This window comes from Salvelinus alpinus, chromosome 6, assembly GCF_045679555.1.
Source record: "Salvelinus alpinus chromosome 6, SLU_Salpinus.1, whole genome shotgun sequence".
In the NCBI taxonomy this organism is placed as follows: Eukaryota; Metazoa; Chordata; class Actinopteri; order Salmoniformes; family Salmonidae; genus Salvelinus; species Salvelinus alpinus.
The window spans coordinates 60726834-60743539 of NC_092091.1; the positions used below are offsets into that span (position 1 = coordinate 60726834).

Below are 16706 nucleotides of genomic sequence, written 5' to 3' on the forward strand. Positions count from 1 at the left end.
GCCTAGCCTATAGACCTATGTATTATAATATATAGCCTAGCTAGCCTATAGACCTATGTATTATAATATATAGCCTAGCTGCGCCTAGCCTATAGACCTATGTATTATAATATATAGCCTAGCTGCGCCTAGCCTATGGGCCTATAATAAACTTGGATATGAATTGCGAAGTTCATCATCAGTCGGCCAAAATGCTGTCCCAAAATGCAACATTCTCATCACTTTTGATGATTCTTTTCTCATTACTGAGACATTCACTAAGTACTAAAGTTGATCAGCCCAATCCACTGCTCATATCTAATGTATCAACATTGTACTATGTGCCTAGGCCTCTGGTCAAAAGTAGTGCACTTTCAAGGGAATAGGGTGGCATTTGGAAAGAAATGATCCAGTACCTTTATCCATTGAACTAACATTCCTCCAGTAGAAAGACAGAATGAAACAAGTGACCTTTAAATCTCAGATTTGCATTAATTTGTTCCAAACATAATGTTGTAACTTTACTATATTGGAAAAGGCCCACGTAAAATGAAGAACTGTGTATGTTAACCTGTGCGCCTTTTCTAATAGTGCGCCAGCGTTTTATTTCAGGACTACGGACAGCTACTGTTAGCTAGTGCGGCAGAAATGCAGGGTATGCCGTGGCGAGTTCAGAACAACGGCAGTGGAGACTGGAGTGTTACTAACAACAAAAACGAAGACCACAAAATGATGTTTGCCTACTGTAAACATTGGCATTTCAAATCACGATAAGAATCTGATTTTCAACAACCATCTGACCTACTACTGTCTGATTCCTATAGCTTGATTTTTTATGTTTGTTCTTTATTATATCAACTGATTGCTTCTGTATGGGGTGCTTTGGCTAAAAGACCAACACTTTGATCTGGAGAAAAATAGACTATTAAACTTGCAAATTAACTGTCTTTAGTAAATATAATTGATTCCAAGAACACAGGATGAGATGTTACTATCCTTTGTGCAAGCACTTCCAAGAGTTCATGAACAGTGTGCCTGGTGAAATTTGGGGAGCGCATCGTCAGTAGTGTACCTTTGGTTCCTAGGGTGTTTCGGCCTTTCACACTATACACCCTCCCCAAAGGCGGCCAGCGACAGGGTGATCAATCCTACGCTTGCGTCCCATTCCCAATTAGTCATAGGAGTTGCCTTGTTGATAGCCAACATCCCATGGGACTATGCATGGCAGGGGCGTCCTCCTCCCTGAGTCAAGCATTGTTGACCGCATACCTCCTGGCCCTCTCACTTCGGGGCCTAGCTGGGGTCTTTCCTCTTCATCCAGAGCCATTGACTGCTGCCTTCTGCCGCCTCTGATACAGCTTTGATTGCCGAACGCTGGCTCTGGCCCTTAATTCCCAGGTCTCTAAGCAGTCTGGTTGTAGATGTTGCCACAAAACCTCTGCAGCCCACCTCCACTGGTCGGACTTCTGTGTTCCAGCCATGATGCCGTGCTTCGGCAGCTAGATCGGCATAGCGCAGATGTTTTCGCTCATAAGCCTCATCTACTGAGTCCTCCCAGGGTACTGTGAGCTCAATGATAAAGACCTTCTTGAGTGAACGGGACCAGTGCACCATGTCAGGTCTTAGGGTGGTGGTTGCGATCTCCGGAGGAAACACAAGTTGCCGGCCAATGTCAGCTAGCATTTTCCAGTCGCGGGCCAAGCGCAGCTGGTCTCGCTCTAATGGTGTAGAGCCGCTCTTCGGTGGTTTAGCCCCTTCGCGGACAAAGGTCATCCGTAAGGGGTGTGATGCTGCTGGGGGTGGTAGGGAGTTGGTGGCAGCTCGCTTGTCCTCCAGGGCGGACGCAAGGTTTTTAAGGACTTGGTTGTGACGCCAAGTGTAGCGTCCTTGGGTGAGGCTTGTTTTACACCCTGTGAGAATGTGCCTGAGGTTGGCTGGCTGGCATGGAACAGAGGGCACAGTCCGGATCTTCACCATACCATTGGTGAAGATTAACTGGTGTTGGAAGGACGTCATATGTTGCTCTGATGGAAAAGCTCAACCGCCTCGCTTCCATGGCCCACAGATCCTTTCAGCTGATCTTCCTCTTCTCCACACTGTCCCATCGAGTCCACTGTCCCTGTTTGGCAAGAGAGACTGCCTTGGCCCACCTTGCAGCCTCCTCCTGATGGCGTACTTCCTGCACTACCATCTTCCGCCGCTCTGGTGCAGTGGCCTTACTCCAAGCAGCACGGCTAGTTAGCCCAAGGCCTCCTCTCCCTTGCTGAACATGACCCACAATGTCAGCATGTCTGAGGGCTGCTGTTGCCTCCTGGACTGATTTTCCTGGCCTCCATTTGCGCCCAGTTGCCAAGGTCGGCGTGTTGTTGCTCACCACTGGGTCTCGAGATTCATTCAGTGTCATCTGGAGCCTGGTTTTTGCACACTTGAATTCTTCTGTTAGACTGGTGAGGGGCAGCTTGAGGACACCATCTCCATAGAGGCCTATGGTGGTAAGGCATCGTGGAACTCCGAGCCACTTCTTTAAGTAGCCTGTGACTCCTCTTTCCATCTTCTCCACTGTTGAGATTGGAACCTCATACACTGCTAGGGGCCACAACACCCGGGGTAGGAGACCAAACTGCAGACACCAGGCCTTTAACTTTCCAGGTAGCTGGGTGTTGTTGATGGACTGTAGGCTACTACTGATGTCTTTGCGCAGCTGTTGCACCTGGTCTTTGTCCTTCAGGCTTGCATCATACCACCTTCCAAGGCTTTTTACCGGCTGCACAGACACTGTTGGGATTTGGTCATCTCCGATGAAGAATTTCAGGTCAGAGAGTACTCCCTTCACAATCGAGATGCTGCGTGACTTGGATGGTTTAATCTTCATACGGGCCCAGCTGATGATCTCTCGAGTTTTCTGAGCAGTCTCCTGGTGCATGGGACAGTGGTGGTCAATGTTGTAATGTCGTCCATGTAGGCTCTGAGTGGAGGGAGGCGGAAACCAGAGTCGACTCGCTGTCCACCAGCAACCCATTTTGAGGATCTGATGATAACCTCCATTGCCATTATGAATGCCAACGGAGAAATGGTACATCCCGCCATTATACCTACATTCAGGCACTGCCATGAGGTGGTGAAGCAGAACTGCAGATCCTGGAAGTACGACTTCACCAGGGTTGTGATGGTGTCCGGTATGTGGAAAAATCTGAAGGCAGACCACAGGAGTTCATGGGGCACAGAGCCAAATGCATTGGCGAGGTCGAGGAAGACTACATGGAGGTCCCTTTTCTCCACCTTGGCCATTTGGATCTGGTGCCAGATCATGCTGGAATGTTCCAAGCAGCCAGAGAACCCTGATATTCCTGCCTTCTGTACAGATGTATCGTTTAGATGTAACATTTATTAATTGTATCTACTCCATAAGATAATCAGCTATGTGCATTGTGTCATAGAAATAGGCAGATTAAAGGTAAAAAAATGAGTGAAATTAAACGTAAATATTTAATAACATAGTAAAATGAATCAATACAAACATAAAAGACAAAAATACTCGACTACTTTAATACACATAAGTGAATTTATCACAATACTTTTGGTCCCCCAAAATGGGGGGGGGGGGCTATGTACAAAATGTGCTGTAATTTCTAAACGGTTCACCGGATATGGATGAAAATACACTCAAATTAAAGCTGATAGTCTGCACTTTAACCTCATAGTCATTGGATAATTTCAAATACAAAGTTCTGGAGTACAGATCCAAAACAACAAAACATGTGTCACTGTTGCAATACGTTTGTAGCTCACTTTATATGAAGAATATCTAAATGCATATTCTCATGAAACTGATTGAGATCAAATGGTTGGCATGGTGACGCTCCATGAATGTTTCAATGGTGAATTTGACCAACCATTTATGATTGACAGTGATACATGTGAAGGGAGAGAGGAATACATTTGTGCATAAAGTAGGTTAAACTGGAGAAACGCGGTCCTCGGCCTTGATCCAGTCATTGTCCCATTTCTTGCCACTGTAAGACAAGAAAGAAAACATAAGGAATGTCATGTTTTTAAGCAGAAATAGATAATAAATCATTCAATATGTAATCGTGAGCAAGGGTTGCACCTATTCCTTTGAAAAGGGTTTTATGATTTTTGGTTAACCTAATCTGACGTTGGTCAAGTGCCTTCTTCTCCTCTCAAATATAATATTTCAACTACATAAAGTACCTTGCAAAAGTATTCATACCCCTTGGATTTCGCCACATTTTATTGTGTTGCAATGTTGGATTGAAATTGATTTAATTGATATTTTTTGTCAACAAGCAACTCAAAATGGTGTACTCTAATGTCAAAGTGGAAGAACATTTTGATTTTTTATAAAGGCATGCCTAAATTAGTTCACAAGTTAAATTTGGCTTAACAAATCACATAATATGTTATATGGACTCAATAGGGGTTAACATTCTTTTTGAATAACTACCCATACATCTGTACCCCATACATAGAACATCTGTAAGGTCCCTCAGTCAGGTATTGAATTTCAAGCAACAAAGACCAGGGAGCTTTTCGAAAGCCTCATAAAGAAGGGCAGTGATTGGTAGATGGGTCACAATAACAAATGAGACATTGCATATCTCTTTAAGCATGGTCAAGTTAATAATTATGGTGTGGATTATGTATTAAACCACCCAGACACATCAAAGATAGTCGTTCTTCTGAACTGAGCTGCAGGACATGAATGCAACTGCTCAGGGGTGTTACTGAGGATGGATCAACATCATTGTAATAACGCCACAATAATGAGTTAAACTACAGTGAAAAGAAGAATACAAATATACAGAAGAGAAAAAAAATCGAATCATGCATCTTGTATGCAACAAGGCACTGGAGTTAGTACTGAAAAAACTGCAAAGAAATATACTTTCTGGCCTAAATGCAAAGCCTGTTTTCCACCAGACACTGGGAGAGGAATCCACCTTTCAGCAGTACAATAACCTACAACACAATGACAAATCTACACTGGAGTTGCTTACCAAGAAGACAGTGAATGTTCCTGAGTTGCAAAGTTCAAGTTTGGACTTAAATCTGATTGGAAATCTATTGCAAGACTTTTTAATTGTTGTCTAGACATGATCCCCAACATATTGACAGAGCTTGAAGAATTATAAAAAGAATATGGGCTAATTTTGCACAATCCTGGTGTGTTAAGCTCTAAAAAACTTACCCAAGAAGACTCACCGCTGTAATTACTGTCAACGGCGTTTTCAAGGGGTATGACTACTTTTGCAAGGCACTGTAACATCCAATACCAAGGTACAGCCAAAACCATATGTATCTCGAGAGTGAAGCTAAAATGTGAAATGTGGATCTATACTCCAGAATTTAGTATTTTAAATAAAAGGTTTAATTTACTATAACTTTAATACACTTCAAGTGAATTTGTCCAAATACTTATGGCTTCTTCAAATTGGGGGGACTATATACATAGTGATTTCCTCTCTAAATTGTGAAAAGGTGACCTGTACTATCGCCTCGTGAAACATTTGATTTCAAATCCAAAATGCTGGAGTTTAGAGTCAAATTGTACATTTTAACTTCACTGTCCAAATACATATGGTGTTGAGTGTACAGTATATCCTCAATACATATGGTGTTGAGTGTACAGTATATCCTCAATACATATGGTGTTGAGTGTACAGTATATCCTCAATACATATGGTGTTGAGTGTACAGTATATCCTCAATACATATGGTGTTGAGTGTACAGTATATCCTCAATACATATGGTGTTGAGTATACAGTATATCCTCAATACATATGGTGTTGAGTGTACAGTATATCCTCAATACATATGGTGTTGAGTATACAGTATATCCTCAATACATATGGTGTTGAGTGTACAGTATATCCTCAATACATATGGTGTTGAGTGTACAGTATATCCTCAATACATATGGTGTTGAGTGTACAGTATATCCTCAATACATATGGTGTTGTGTACAGTATATCCTCAATACATTACTTACTTACTTACTTTATTGTCCCCATGGGGAAATTTTGTTGCAGTGTCATGTACACATTTAAAGTGGCGTTAAATACAAAACAGGATTGACAATACAACTTTCAATAACAGTCACGCACCAATAAATAAAATTAAATTTTAAATTTTAAATTTTAAAAAGAAGAAAAGACTAGCCTGCTGGCCTTACGGGGTCAATGGGAACATTTGCCCGAGCTATTTAAGAGGGATATCACACCTGGCACAAATGATTGTCTCGTTCTATTTTTCCTGCTGAGGGGTGCCCTATACCTGCGCCCAGAGGGGAGTAATTCAAAGTCCAGGTACAGGGGGTGACTTGGGTCTAAAATGATTTTGTGAGCCTTACGGAGGACCCTGACCTTAAAAATCTCATCCAGGCCTGTCTGTTTGACTCCAAGTACCTTGCTTGCTGTGGTAATAATCCTTCTCAGCATGTTTCTCTGACTGACAGTGACATTGCCAAACCAACAAACAATACAAAAAGTTAAAATACTCTCAATAAAGGATTTGTAAAACAGAGTCAATATAGTACAGTCTATATTAAAAGAACCCAACTTTTTTAAAAAGTACAGTCTCTGTTGGCTCTTTTTGTAGATCTGGTCTGTACATTTACTCCACTGAAGCTTACTGTCCAAAAAGACACCCAGATATTTATATTCCTCTACAATTTCTATATTCTGGCCTCTGATAGATGTTGCAGAGGTAGGTGTTGTACGCTTCCTGAAGTCGGTGTTGAGTGTACAGTATATCCTCAATACATATGGTGTTGAGTGTACAGTATATCCTCAATACATTCTAGGAGATTAGTTGAAGTAAACATACCATCCAGAGCATGGCTTCCACGTCACTTTCTGCTCCTGACCCTTTATTATGAAACAAATAGAAATGTCTGTTCTTTTTTAAATGCAGAAATTGCTCCACAATGTCATGGTAGCTAATATCAGCTGTTTGAAGCTGTTGTACAAAACCAAAGTAAAACACTCAATAACAAAACTAAAGAACGGGAAGCATAGTTATAACGCACCCTGTAGAACAGATCTACCGCTTCTTAGTCTTGCTTTCAAGTAGAATGATGATCTGTAAATGACATTTCTATGTGAATTTGGTCGGGCCACCCAGAAAGTTACATATTGCCACTTTAACTACAAGGTCTATGCACTGCAAGTTAACTACAATTGGTGTTGCACTAGGATTAGCCTGTAAATACAGTCACAGGAATGTCAATGTTCTGCAGATTTACCTCCTCTGAAGTTTTAATGGCAAGAATCTTGAGAATATGGAAAATCATTTTCCCCGGATGCACTGGACACTCTGAAACAATAAATGCATGTATTTATTTAATCACCACCCAGCAGAACATGAATAAAGTTCGCAGGACAGTCAATTGCATTATTCATTTTACATCTATGCCTAGCCTTATACTACACTTTTAGAAATGGTTCTTTGGCTGTCACCATAGGAGAAGCCTTTTTGGTTCCGGGTAGAACCCTTTTGGTTCCATGTAAAACCCAATAGAGTTCTACCTAGAACCAAAAAGGGTTCTCCTTTAGGGACAGCCGAAGAACCCTTTTGGAACCCTTCTTTCTAAGAGTGTACAGTATGCCTGCCTCCTGAAAAGTAGGAGACCATCAATCACTGGACTTGTTTTATACATTTATTAAAAGCATAATTGAAGTTATTGACATCATTAAACATTTATGAATAAACAATATAAGTTAGACACTAATTTACCTTTTTGCATGTAGTCATATTTCCTTGGTCGGGGTAGGATGGGGTTGGATGGGGTTGGATGGGGTAGGATGGGGTAGGATGGGGTTGACAGTGTCATGCTCAGCGAGTTGGAGGGTTTTTTGAGGGTGACAGGACTTTCTCCCCATCTTATATGGTTTGGTGTGGGTGTAGCTGGTCTCCTGGGTGGTGGGGGTTATTGGGGGTTTAACCTGGTTGGGGATCCGGGTGAAGCTGGTCTCCTGGGTGGTGGGGGATGTTGGGGGTTCAACCTGGTTGAGGATGGGGGTGAAGCTGGTCTCCTGGGCGGTGGGGGTAATCAGAGGTTCAACCTGGTTGAGGATGAGGGTGTAGCTGGTCTCCTGGGGGGCAACTGTATCAGACAGTTCTTGGGCAGCAACACGAGGAGGGTTGGAGGGTTGTAGTGTGGGGGTATGGGTGTTGATTGCCACTGCGAAATAGAACATATTAAGGAAATGGGACAGACAAGTGGACAACAGTTTCCAATTGGCAGAGGTGAGCATGTATATTTAAGCAATAAGGCCCGAGGAGGTGTGGTATATGGCAATATACCACGACTAAGGGCTGTTCTTAAGCATGACGCAATGCAGAGTGCCTGGATACAGCCCTTAACCGTGGTATATTGGCCATATACCACAAACCCCCCGAGGTGCCTTATTGCTATTATAAACTGGTTACCAATGGAATTAGAGCAGTAAAAATACATGTTTTGTTATACGGTCTGATATACCAAGGCTTTCAGACAATCAGCCTTCAGGGCTGGAACCACCCAATTTATAAATATACTTCTACCCAGGATATGTGAAAAGAATGTGTTGGAATGCTGCTTGCCTGAACTAACTCCTCTACTTTAATAATAACAATAATTATACATAGCTTTACAATTGTAGAAACTAACAAACAATCAATAATCTAACTAAACAACAGCAGACTAAACAAAATACTTTGGCGCAAACATGCATTCTTTGTCCTGATCTTGTCCACATTCTGATTGTGCCCACATTTTTAGAAATGCGTCTACACATGGTCTTATCAGTCCACTGTGTCCGCATTGTGAACAAATTTACTGGTCCCGCCTTGTATGCTAATTCTTTGACAGATATTCTTTCAAAATAATACTTTTTAATTTATTTTAAGACACATATATATTCCATAAGTCGATGGTGCCACCTGTCAATGACTTTAGAAGGCAGGATGATTTAAAAGGTTTTACTCTCAACTCCACACGTGGTCAGGAAGATCTGATCACAATGCTTCTTTTAATCGTCTACACCTGTCTGAAAATGTGGGAACAATCAGACTGTGGACAAGATCAGGACATATAATGCATGTTAGAGCCAGGTATAAACGGGGCTAAATAGAGGTAAGAAGGGCTCAAGGAAAGGGTGTGATGTGTGAGTATGTGAGTGAGATAGCAGGTGAGTGAGCGAGCAGGTGTTGCGCATATGTGTGAGTGTGTGTACGAGTGTGTGGAACAGAAGAGGTGTGTGTGGGAATGGTGGAGGGGAGGTAAGGGTAGGCCATGGTGAAGAGGTGGGTTTTTAGGCGGGACTGAAAGATGATGATGGACTTCCAGAGCTCCAGAGCCTAGGAGCAACCCTGGAGAAGACCCTGTCACAAACTCTGGAGCTTGGACCTGGGGATGACAAGGTAGCCAACTGTGGTTGAGGGGAGAGAGCATGGGGGCTGGTAGGAGAGAAGAAGGTCAGAGAGGTAAGTGGTAGCAAGGTGGGGGGAGAGCTTTTTAGGTCAGGAGGATCTTGTTATTAATGTGGTGGGAGACAGGGAGCCAGCGGAGTTCACAGAGGATGGGGGTGATATGCTGCCAGGATGATTTAGTGGGTTAGAAGATGTGCTGCCAGGATGATTTAGTGGGTTAGAAGACGGGCTGCCAGGATGATTTAGTGGGTTAGAAGACGGGCTGCCAGGATGATTTAGTGGGTTAGAAGACGGGCTGCCAGGATGATTTAGTGGGTTAGAAGACGGGCTGCCAGGATGATTTAGTGGGTTAGAAGACGGGCTGCCAGGATGATTTAGTGGGTTAGAAGACGGGCTGCCAGGATGATTTAGTGGGTTAGAAGATGGACTGCCAGGATGATTTAGTGAGTTAGAAGAGGGGCTGCTGAGTTTTGAACCATTTGGAGCTTATCGAGGGAGTTTGTGTTAGTGCCGGGGAGTAGTGAGTTGCAATAGTGTATTCAGGAGAAAAAGAAAGCATGGATGAGAGTTCCGGCCGGCAGGACAGGAGAGGCTGACTTTGGCGAATTTGCCTAAGTGGAATAATTCTTTTTTTACAGTCCGACGGATGTGGTGGTTGAGAGATAGGGTCTTAAGGTAGACAAACATACATATTTATGTCCAAATACCTTTCACAATTGCCTCAAACAACCTTTGGACTGCTGCCATTGAGGTCTGATTCCTCATACCACTGTGAGGACACAGTGCAGTTGACGACAACATGTTATCCTTCTTCCTCTTGCTGAGGAGTAGCAGGGGGTACACTCCTACCTTGTGGAACCTATGTACCTGGAATCATTCATGACAAAATAACTTCCAGAAACACAACAAATATCAGTCAAATAATGACATTTTGATTTTCAGTCTTAAATGACACAATGAGACAACAACAAATAAGTGCATAGGGCCTATCATATCCCTAAGCTAGAAATGCAGAAATCTTTTTAGAGGAAAACATAGTAAAGCTTACCAGCTTATTTGCTGCATTAACCAAGGTTGCATATCTTCCATGTTTCATTGTCTTATTTGCCCATTCAGCTGTTGCCTTCATTTTTTGGGCCTCTAGCTTGACCTTTAGCTGTATTGTTGCACCACAGAACTTGCACTTCTTTGATGCTCCTCCTATTGATGTGTTACAACTAGGACACAGCTTACGGCTGGAGCCAGGAGCCATTCTGCATGAAAGGTGGATATGAAAGTGTCAGAAAGAATAGCCCTATACACATAATTTCGACTGATGGAATGCACCAGGGAGGTCCACTCTGGTAATGGGCTTGAATTGACAAGGAGAACTAGAGATTGTGAGATAAAAACTATACTAACAATAGCAATTAATAAAGAGAGTTTGGCCAACTAAGGAGCTGAAATTGAGTTCGCATTAAACATCATGCCCTGACCCTTCTCAAACCCACTAAAGAAGTGGTGTGTGTGTGTTTGAAGGTGACATGGGTTTCAATGACTCAATCATATGGGTCAGATCTGATAATGGACCTCGCCTAGTAAGATTTTGATTGAAAACCGTGACTCATCAGTGAAAATGCATAGTGGTTTGAGAAATGTCGTAAAAAGCAATAAATCAATCTCCATAACATTACATACTAGCGATTACAACCACATGGTTTATTTGCATACTTCACTTACCGGGAAAGAGAATGATCGCATGGGAGGATCGGGTACGTTCCAAGTTGCCTTCTTTGTTGAAGTCATGATGCGCATTTGTGTTGTAGGTCAAATGACACAGATTCTGCACAGAATAAGAATATACATTCAAACGTTTCTTAGATTAATTTAATTTTATATTCTTATATAAACTGAACACAGAAAGTAACCTCCCCTGCAGCCGATTGTGTTGACGAGCTGGAATGCGCTCCGCATTACGTTGGGTTGAAGTTGCATATGTACAGTACTGATCTTGGGTCAGTTTTCCGTTATTTTCTCGTACGACTTGGGGAGAGAAAGCAACATCACCCGCAAGGGTTTTGATCGGCCAACATATGTTTTCTGACTGCAATGAGCGCAACACCAAAAATATAAGTGAAATCAAGCATAGAAAACAGTATTTGCCATTGATAATGTATTTAAATGTTCCCTGGCAAAGATCCCAAAGAGTGCCATCACTTGGAGTAATCTCTGACGTTTATTTTGGTGCGTGGTGCTCTTACTAGTACTCTGTGTTCAACAATAGTTGAATCAGCTGTGCCTCTCCAGGGCTACAACAAAAATGGCTACTGTTGTGGGTAGGCTACTCTACCCCTGGAGGTGGGAAACACTGAATTAGTAGGATTCAACCCACTGCAGTTGCCCCTCACACGTTGAACCCACCCCCCCTAATAGAGACAGGCCTAAAGAAGTCGAATAGAGGTCCCAAGTAGAAAGGAGAAACGAAGGTGACTCTTCCCACACGTAATAACAACAACTAACACACCACAACCTTCATGCCATAATAGAGACACCGTCAAATCCAAACGGGGAAGATATAGGCAACGGGGAAACAAATACACATGGAATGCCATAAAGCCAAAGGGGCCCATAATGTCACCACATCAGTCATTTTGCTATTGAAGGGCATGTAATATAACATCAATCTTTTTTGTTCTTCCCTACACAGGATCCGGCCTGACAGTCAGGGAGCCAAGAGGACCTGAGGTGCCGATGGGAAGGGTGGTGATACCTCTGTAAGGTGAAACAGCAGTAAAAAATTCCTCAGACACCCACCCGATGAAGGGATAGTGTTCCTATGCATACAGAGGTGATAGGGATGTGCAAATATTGTATTGTACTTGTCTTCACAAACCAATAACAAAGCGTCTTATTATGGAATGAGTGCTACGATGTGGATCATTTATAGGCCGCATAGCACTATGACCGCCAGATGGCCTCAGATGTTGCGTCAAATGACCGCCACAGAAGGAGGGCCCATCTCAACAGGTCATTTCAAAAGGGACACATACTGGCAATTGATCAATCAGTGCAGTTTATTCACATCTCAAATGTGACTAGCTTTCATCTTACTACTTATTGTTGCCATAATTGTCTCTTACTTGTACTTACTGGCTGCCAGGCCTCGGTTTAGTACGTCAAGGGACAGAGGTTGCCTTTTAGGAGAAGGACTGACAAGCTTTCAACTAGGTGGGATACAGCTAGTGTCACAAAGACACTTTGTCATAGCAGGTTAGGAGAAATAGGTTAAGGTTAGAAAAAAGGGATAGGCTTACCCTAAATGTCACTTCCCGTCGTAGCTGTACTCCATGTACGCACAACCGACTTACAAGTCATCACACAGAGAGCACACTTGAAGCACAACTGCACTGTCTGAAAGACCGCGCCGTACTGAATTGGAATCCCTCAAACAGCACACTAACTACCTTCCGCTTTATGATGTCACAGTCAGGCCCTCGGAACACCGGTCCTCAACATTCTCAAACACCTTGGATACCGAAGGCAAACATTCTCCATTCGCTCACATTCACAAATCAACCAGGGAGAAGGCTGCCAGGAATTGGATGCTGAAAAGCTAACCTCCTTCACAGAGCAACATCATAGGACTGGGAGTGAACGATACTCTGTCTGAGGACGTGCTCAGGCCCTTGTGTTCAACAGCAGGTTAGACTGTGTCACTTGTTCCCTTCAACTGCTTGCATTCCCCTATTATCAACAGCTGTGTTCCTCTCTAAGCTACAGTGCAGATACTTCACATGTAGAGTACAACAACAAATAACACAGGGCCTGTTACCACACCCTATAGGCTAGGAGTTTAACTTGGACCACAGTGACATCGCTAGTAAATAGCCTGCAGCATAACTGACAGCTCCCCAACGGGGACATAAAGGGGAAATGGAAGGGGGGACACACTGAGGAAAACTCCTACCAACATACAATCTATTGTAATTACCCATCCAATCCAAATCATTTGCCACATACACCTGTTTAGCAGATGTTATTGCGGGTGTAGGGAAATGCTTGTGTGACTAGCTCCAACAGCACAGTCATGTCTAACAAGTAAGATCTAACCATGTCCCAAAACTCCACACAATACACCCAAATCTAACAAAAGGGATGGAATGAGAATACATCAATATATGGACGAGCAATGTCAGACCGGCATAGACTAACATACCTAAGAATAGAATACTGTATATCCATATGTCATGAGTCATGCAAACGAGCTCCGCATGATGAAAGTGACTGGTGTTCCATTAATCAACTGCCCAGTGATTTCTAACACAAACACACACCTCAGTGGAACCCACGTTGTAAGACAGGAATGAAGGACTAATGAAGAGGAGAGGAAGAAGACCGGAATCATCTCCAATTAAGGGAAGAAAACAGGGTTCAGGCGAGATGCAATGTTGACACCCTATGCTTCATTTAGGAGCTCAAAGGAATAGGTCAACTCATATAGATAGGGAGGCATTGACCAGAAGTCATGTTCCCAACACGGCCCTTCAATTCATTCATGCCTAGAAGGAATACATACGTCTGCTCGTCATTCAAGCCACATAGGGAGGGATCTTGGCACCACCTGCTGGATCAGAAGTGCTACTCACAATGGCACACAGAGCATTTATCCCTCAACCTGATGCAATTTGCACAAGTATGTGGTCCAAAAAAAACACTAACTACAACAGATCATCAAATAGGCAGAGGTTCCAAAACTTCAAACACATGTTCATGTAGAGTACCTCCAAATGTAGATTGGAAGAAATTAAATATAACATGTTCTCCTAGGTCATGTGAGCATTGCATTGTGGAAAAGTATGACTTTAGAAGAGCATGTCTTGAAATGTGAAGCATGTATTTGTAGATGAATCACAGAATAGGTTTGGTGAAAAAGTCACTGTACGTCACTATTACTTCATTTCACTATCATATTCACTTGCACATTTTCTGCTGCTCTGTCTCCTGCAGATATGGAACACAACGTCATGTGAATGTATGTTTCTCAAGTGTCAAATGAGGGAAAGTTACATAGTACTGCTTTATTAAAAAAGGATTGCTACTTTTCTCTCTAGCCTAGTGCACTCTAGGCTTTTTAAAAAGGTCGACATGCCATGATATCATATAGCCTATAGGACAACTTTTTCTCCAGGACTACATCTTACACCAATGCACCCCGAGGAAGGTTTTGTTGCAGTGACCAGGGAAAAAACGTGGCCGGAATCAACTGGATGATTCTGTCACCAATTACAGGAGGGGGTCTGTTGGATGAGGGGTGTACTGAACTGTGCCTATAGCATGTCACAAATCCCTCCAACGGGAAATAGGCCTTGGCAAATGGCCTTTTCAGCGCCACGGAGCTCCGCTATTACCTGTCTCATAAGTGAAGATGCAGCAGAGGCGCGCTGTCCATTCAAACGTGCTGAATACAGCAACGCATGCGCCGAGATTTCCTGTCTGCTTCCTGATTTGGCCAAAGGTTTGCCTCCACTTTTTGCCTGTGCCATGCGTCTGACTATAGTAGATTATCCTTTTGGATTGATGCCTTTGCATTCAACAGGTTATGTCGTTTTCCCAGCTCTTTTGACCTGCGTTCTTTGTATTCTGCACTTCTGAGGCATTTAGTTCCTTATGAAGTCTATGCAGCAATCAGGACGTACCTGCACTGGTGATTGCAATTCTGTAATTGGTCAACTAATAATAGGACTAATCATTGCAGCTTCTTGTGTCCTGTTTCATAACAGCTGTTTTGCAAGCCCTTGATGATTACATCTATTGATTCCTGCTGTCCCGAAAGCCTTTCTCTTAAGGGATCTCTGATGTAGTCTAAAGGAGGAACAATGGGTATGTAATAGGAATAGTCAGAGATATCATATTTGTCTCAATACCTTAGTCAGTCGCATTAATTATGGGGTGCACATGTTTTTGTGTTTTTTTTCAACGGTCACATGGGACAGAAATGATGGAATGGGGATTTTCACTAAGTCATTGACACACTCTAGTATGTTACATTCCAACAGCTATTGGATTCGAAAAAGCACCACGTGCACCACTTGGGGACCCGAGGACCGAGTTTGGGAAACGCTGGCCTGAAGATCAAATACCACTATGATGTGCTCACACGTTGGCAGTAGCCGCGTTTAACCACTAGATGGCCTCCGTGCTCCACGGTAAAGTTTTCCCCTCTGCATGAGTCTCTCAGCAACACTGCAATATGGGACTTTCAAAGTCTGGTGGCATGCTACAGTGACAATTATTGCGACTCTTTGCCCTATGTCATTACTATCACTCATTACTGCTAATGTATTTCCCCCTTCTTTGTAAAACCTTTGACTGTTCTACTCTAGGCATACATGTGGTCACATCACTCTCTCTTTAGCAGATCAGATTGAAGCTGCAATACGTCGCTTTTCTTTCATGTCACCTTTATTTAACTAGTCACATCAGTTAAGAACCAACTCTTATTTACAATCACGGCCGGTTGGGATACAGCCTGGAATCGAACCACGGTCTATAGTGACTTGAGAGCAGGGAACGCGACGTGTTCGTCGACAACATACATGGTGGGAAATGGAACAATTGTGCCTTTTTGACGGAAACATGGAGGTGGCTCTTAGAGCCTTTGGGGGATTTTGGAGATCAGGTCATCGTTTAAGCGCGCTCTCCGCGAATACGACGGGCCAGCTGGATGTCCTTGGGCATGATGGTCACTCTCTTGGCGTGGATGGCGCACAGGTTGGTGTCCTCGACCAGGTAAGCCTCGTTAGCCTCCTGCAGGGCCATCACGGCGGAACTCTGGAAGCGCAGGTCGGTCTTGAAGTCCTGGGCAATTTCTCTCACCAGGCGCTGGATGGGCAGTTTGCGGATCAGCAGCTCAGTGGACTTCTGGTAAAGATGGATCTCTCGCAGAGCCACGGTGCCGGCCCTATAACGGTGAGGCTTCTTCATGCCGCCGGTGGCCGGGGCGCTCTTGCGCGCAGCCTTGGTGGCGAGCTGCTTCCTGGGTGCTTTGCCACCGGTGGATTTGCGAGCGGTTTGCTTGGTTCTGGCCATGGCGCTAGCTTCCTTCTTTCACAGTTGGAGTACAGCCTCCAAATGCCTATGTGAAATTTATAAAGTCGGCAGCGGCGTCTGCTGATTGGACACCATCTCCGCACCACCCTGATTGGCCCGTTGCGGAGGCCTCCTCCGCCGCCCATTGGACGGGAGGCTCGGCTCCTCCGTGCCGCCCCAAATGCAAACCCCACCCTCGCTCGCCGAGGCGCGCTTGGCTCTTTTG

General features: G+C 43.6%; 1 protein-coding gene across 1 annotated transcript; it reads right to left on the minus strand.

Annotated features, from left to right (window-relative positions):
• Nucleotides 1-15743: 15743 nt before the first annotated feature.
• Nucleotides 15744-16484, minus strand: LOC139579064 (histone H3-like). The gene has a single exon (XM_071407298.1). It carries the CDS (start codon nucleotides 16478-16480, stop codon nucleotides 16079-16081), a length of 402 nt encoding a protein of 133 aa, XP_071263399.1. The 5' UTR covers nucleotides 16481-16484; the 3' UTR covers nucleotides 15744-16078.
• Nucleotides 16485-16706: the final 222 nt, after the last annotated feature.

Excerpts from the sequence above, each read along its gene's own strand:
- LOC139579064 (XM_071407298.1), bottom strand. The coding sequence starts at position 16,480 with ATGGCCAGAACCAAGCAAACCGCTCGCAAATCCACCGGTGGCAAAGCA.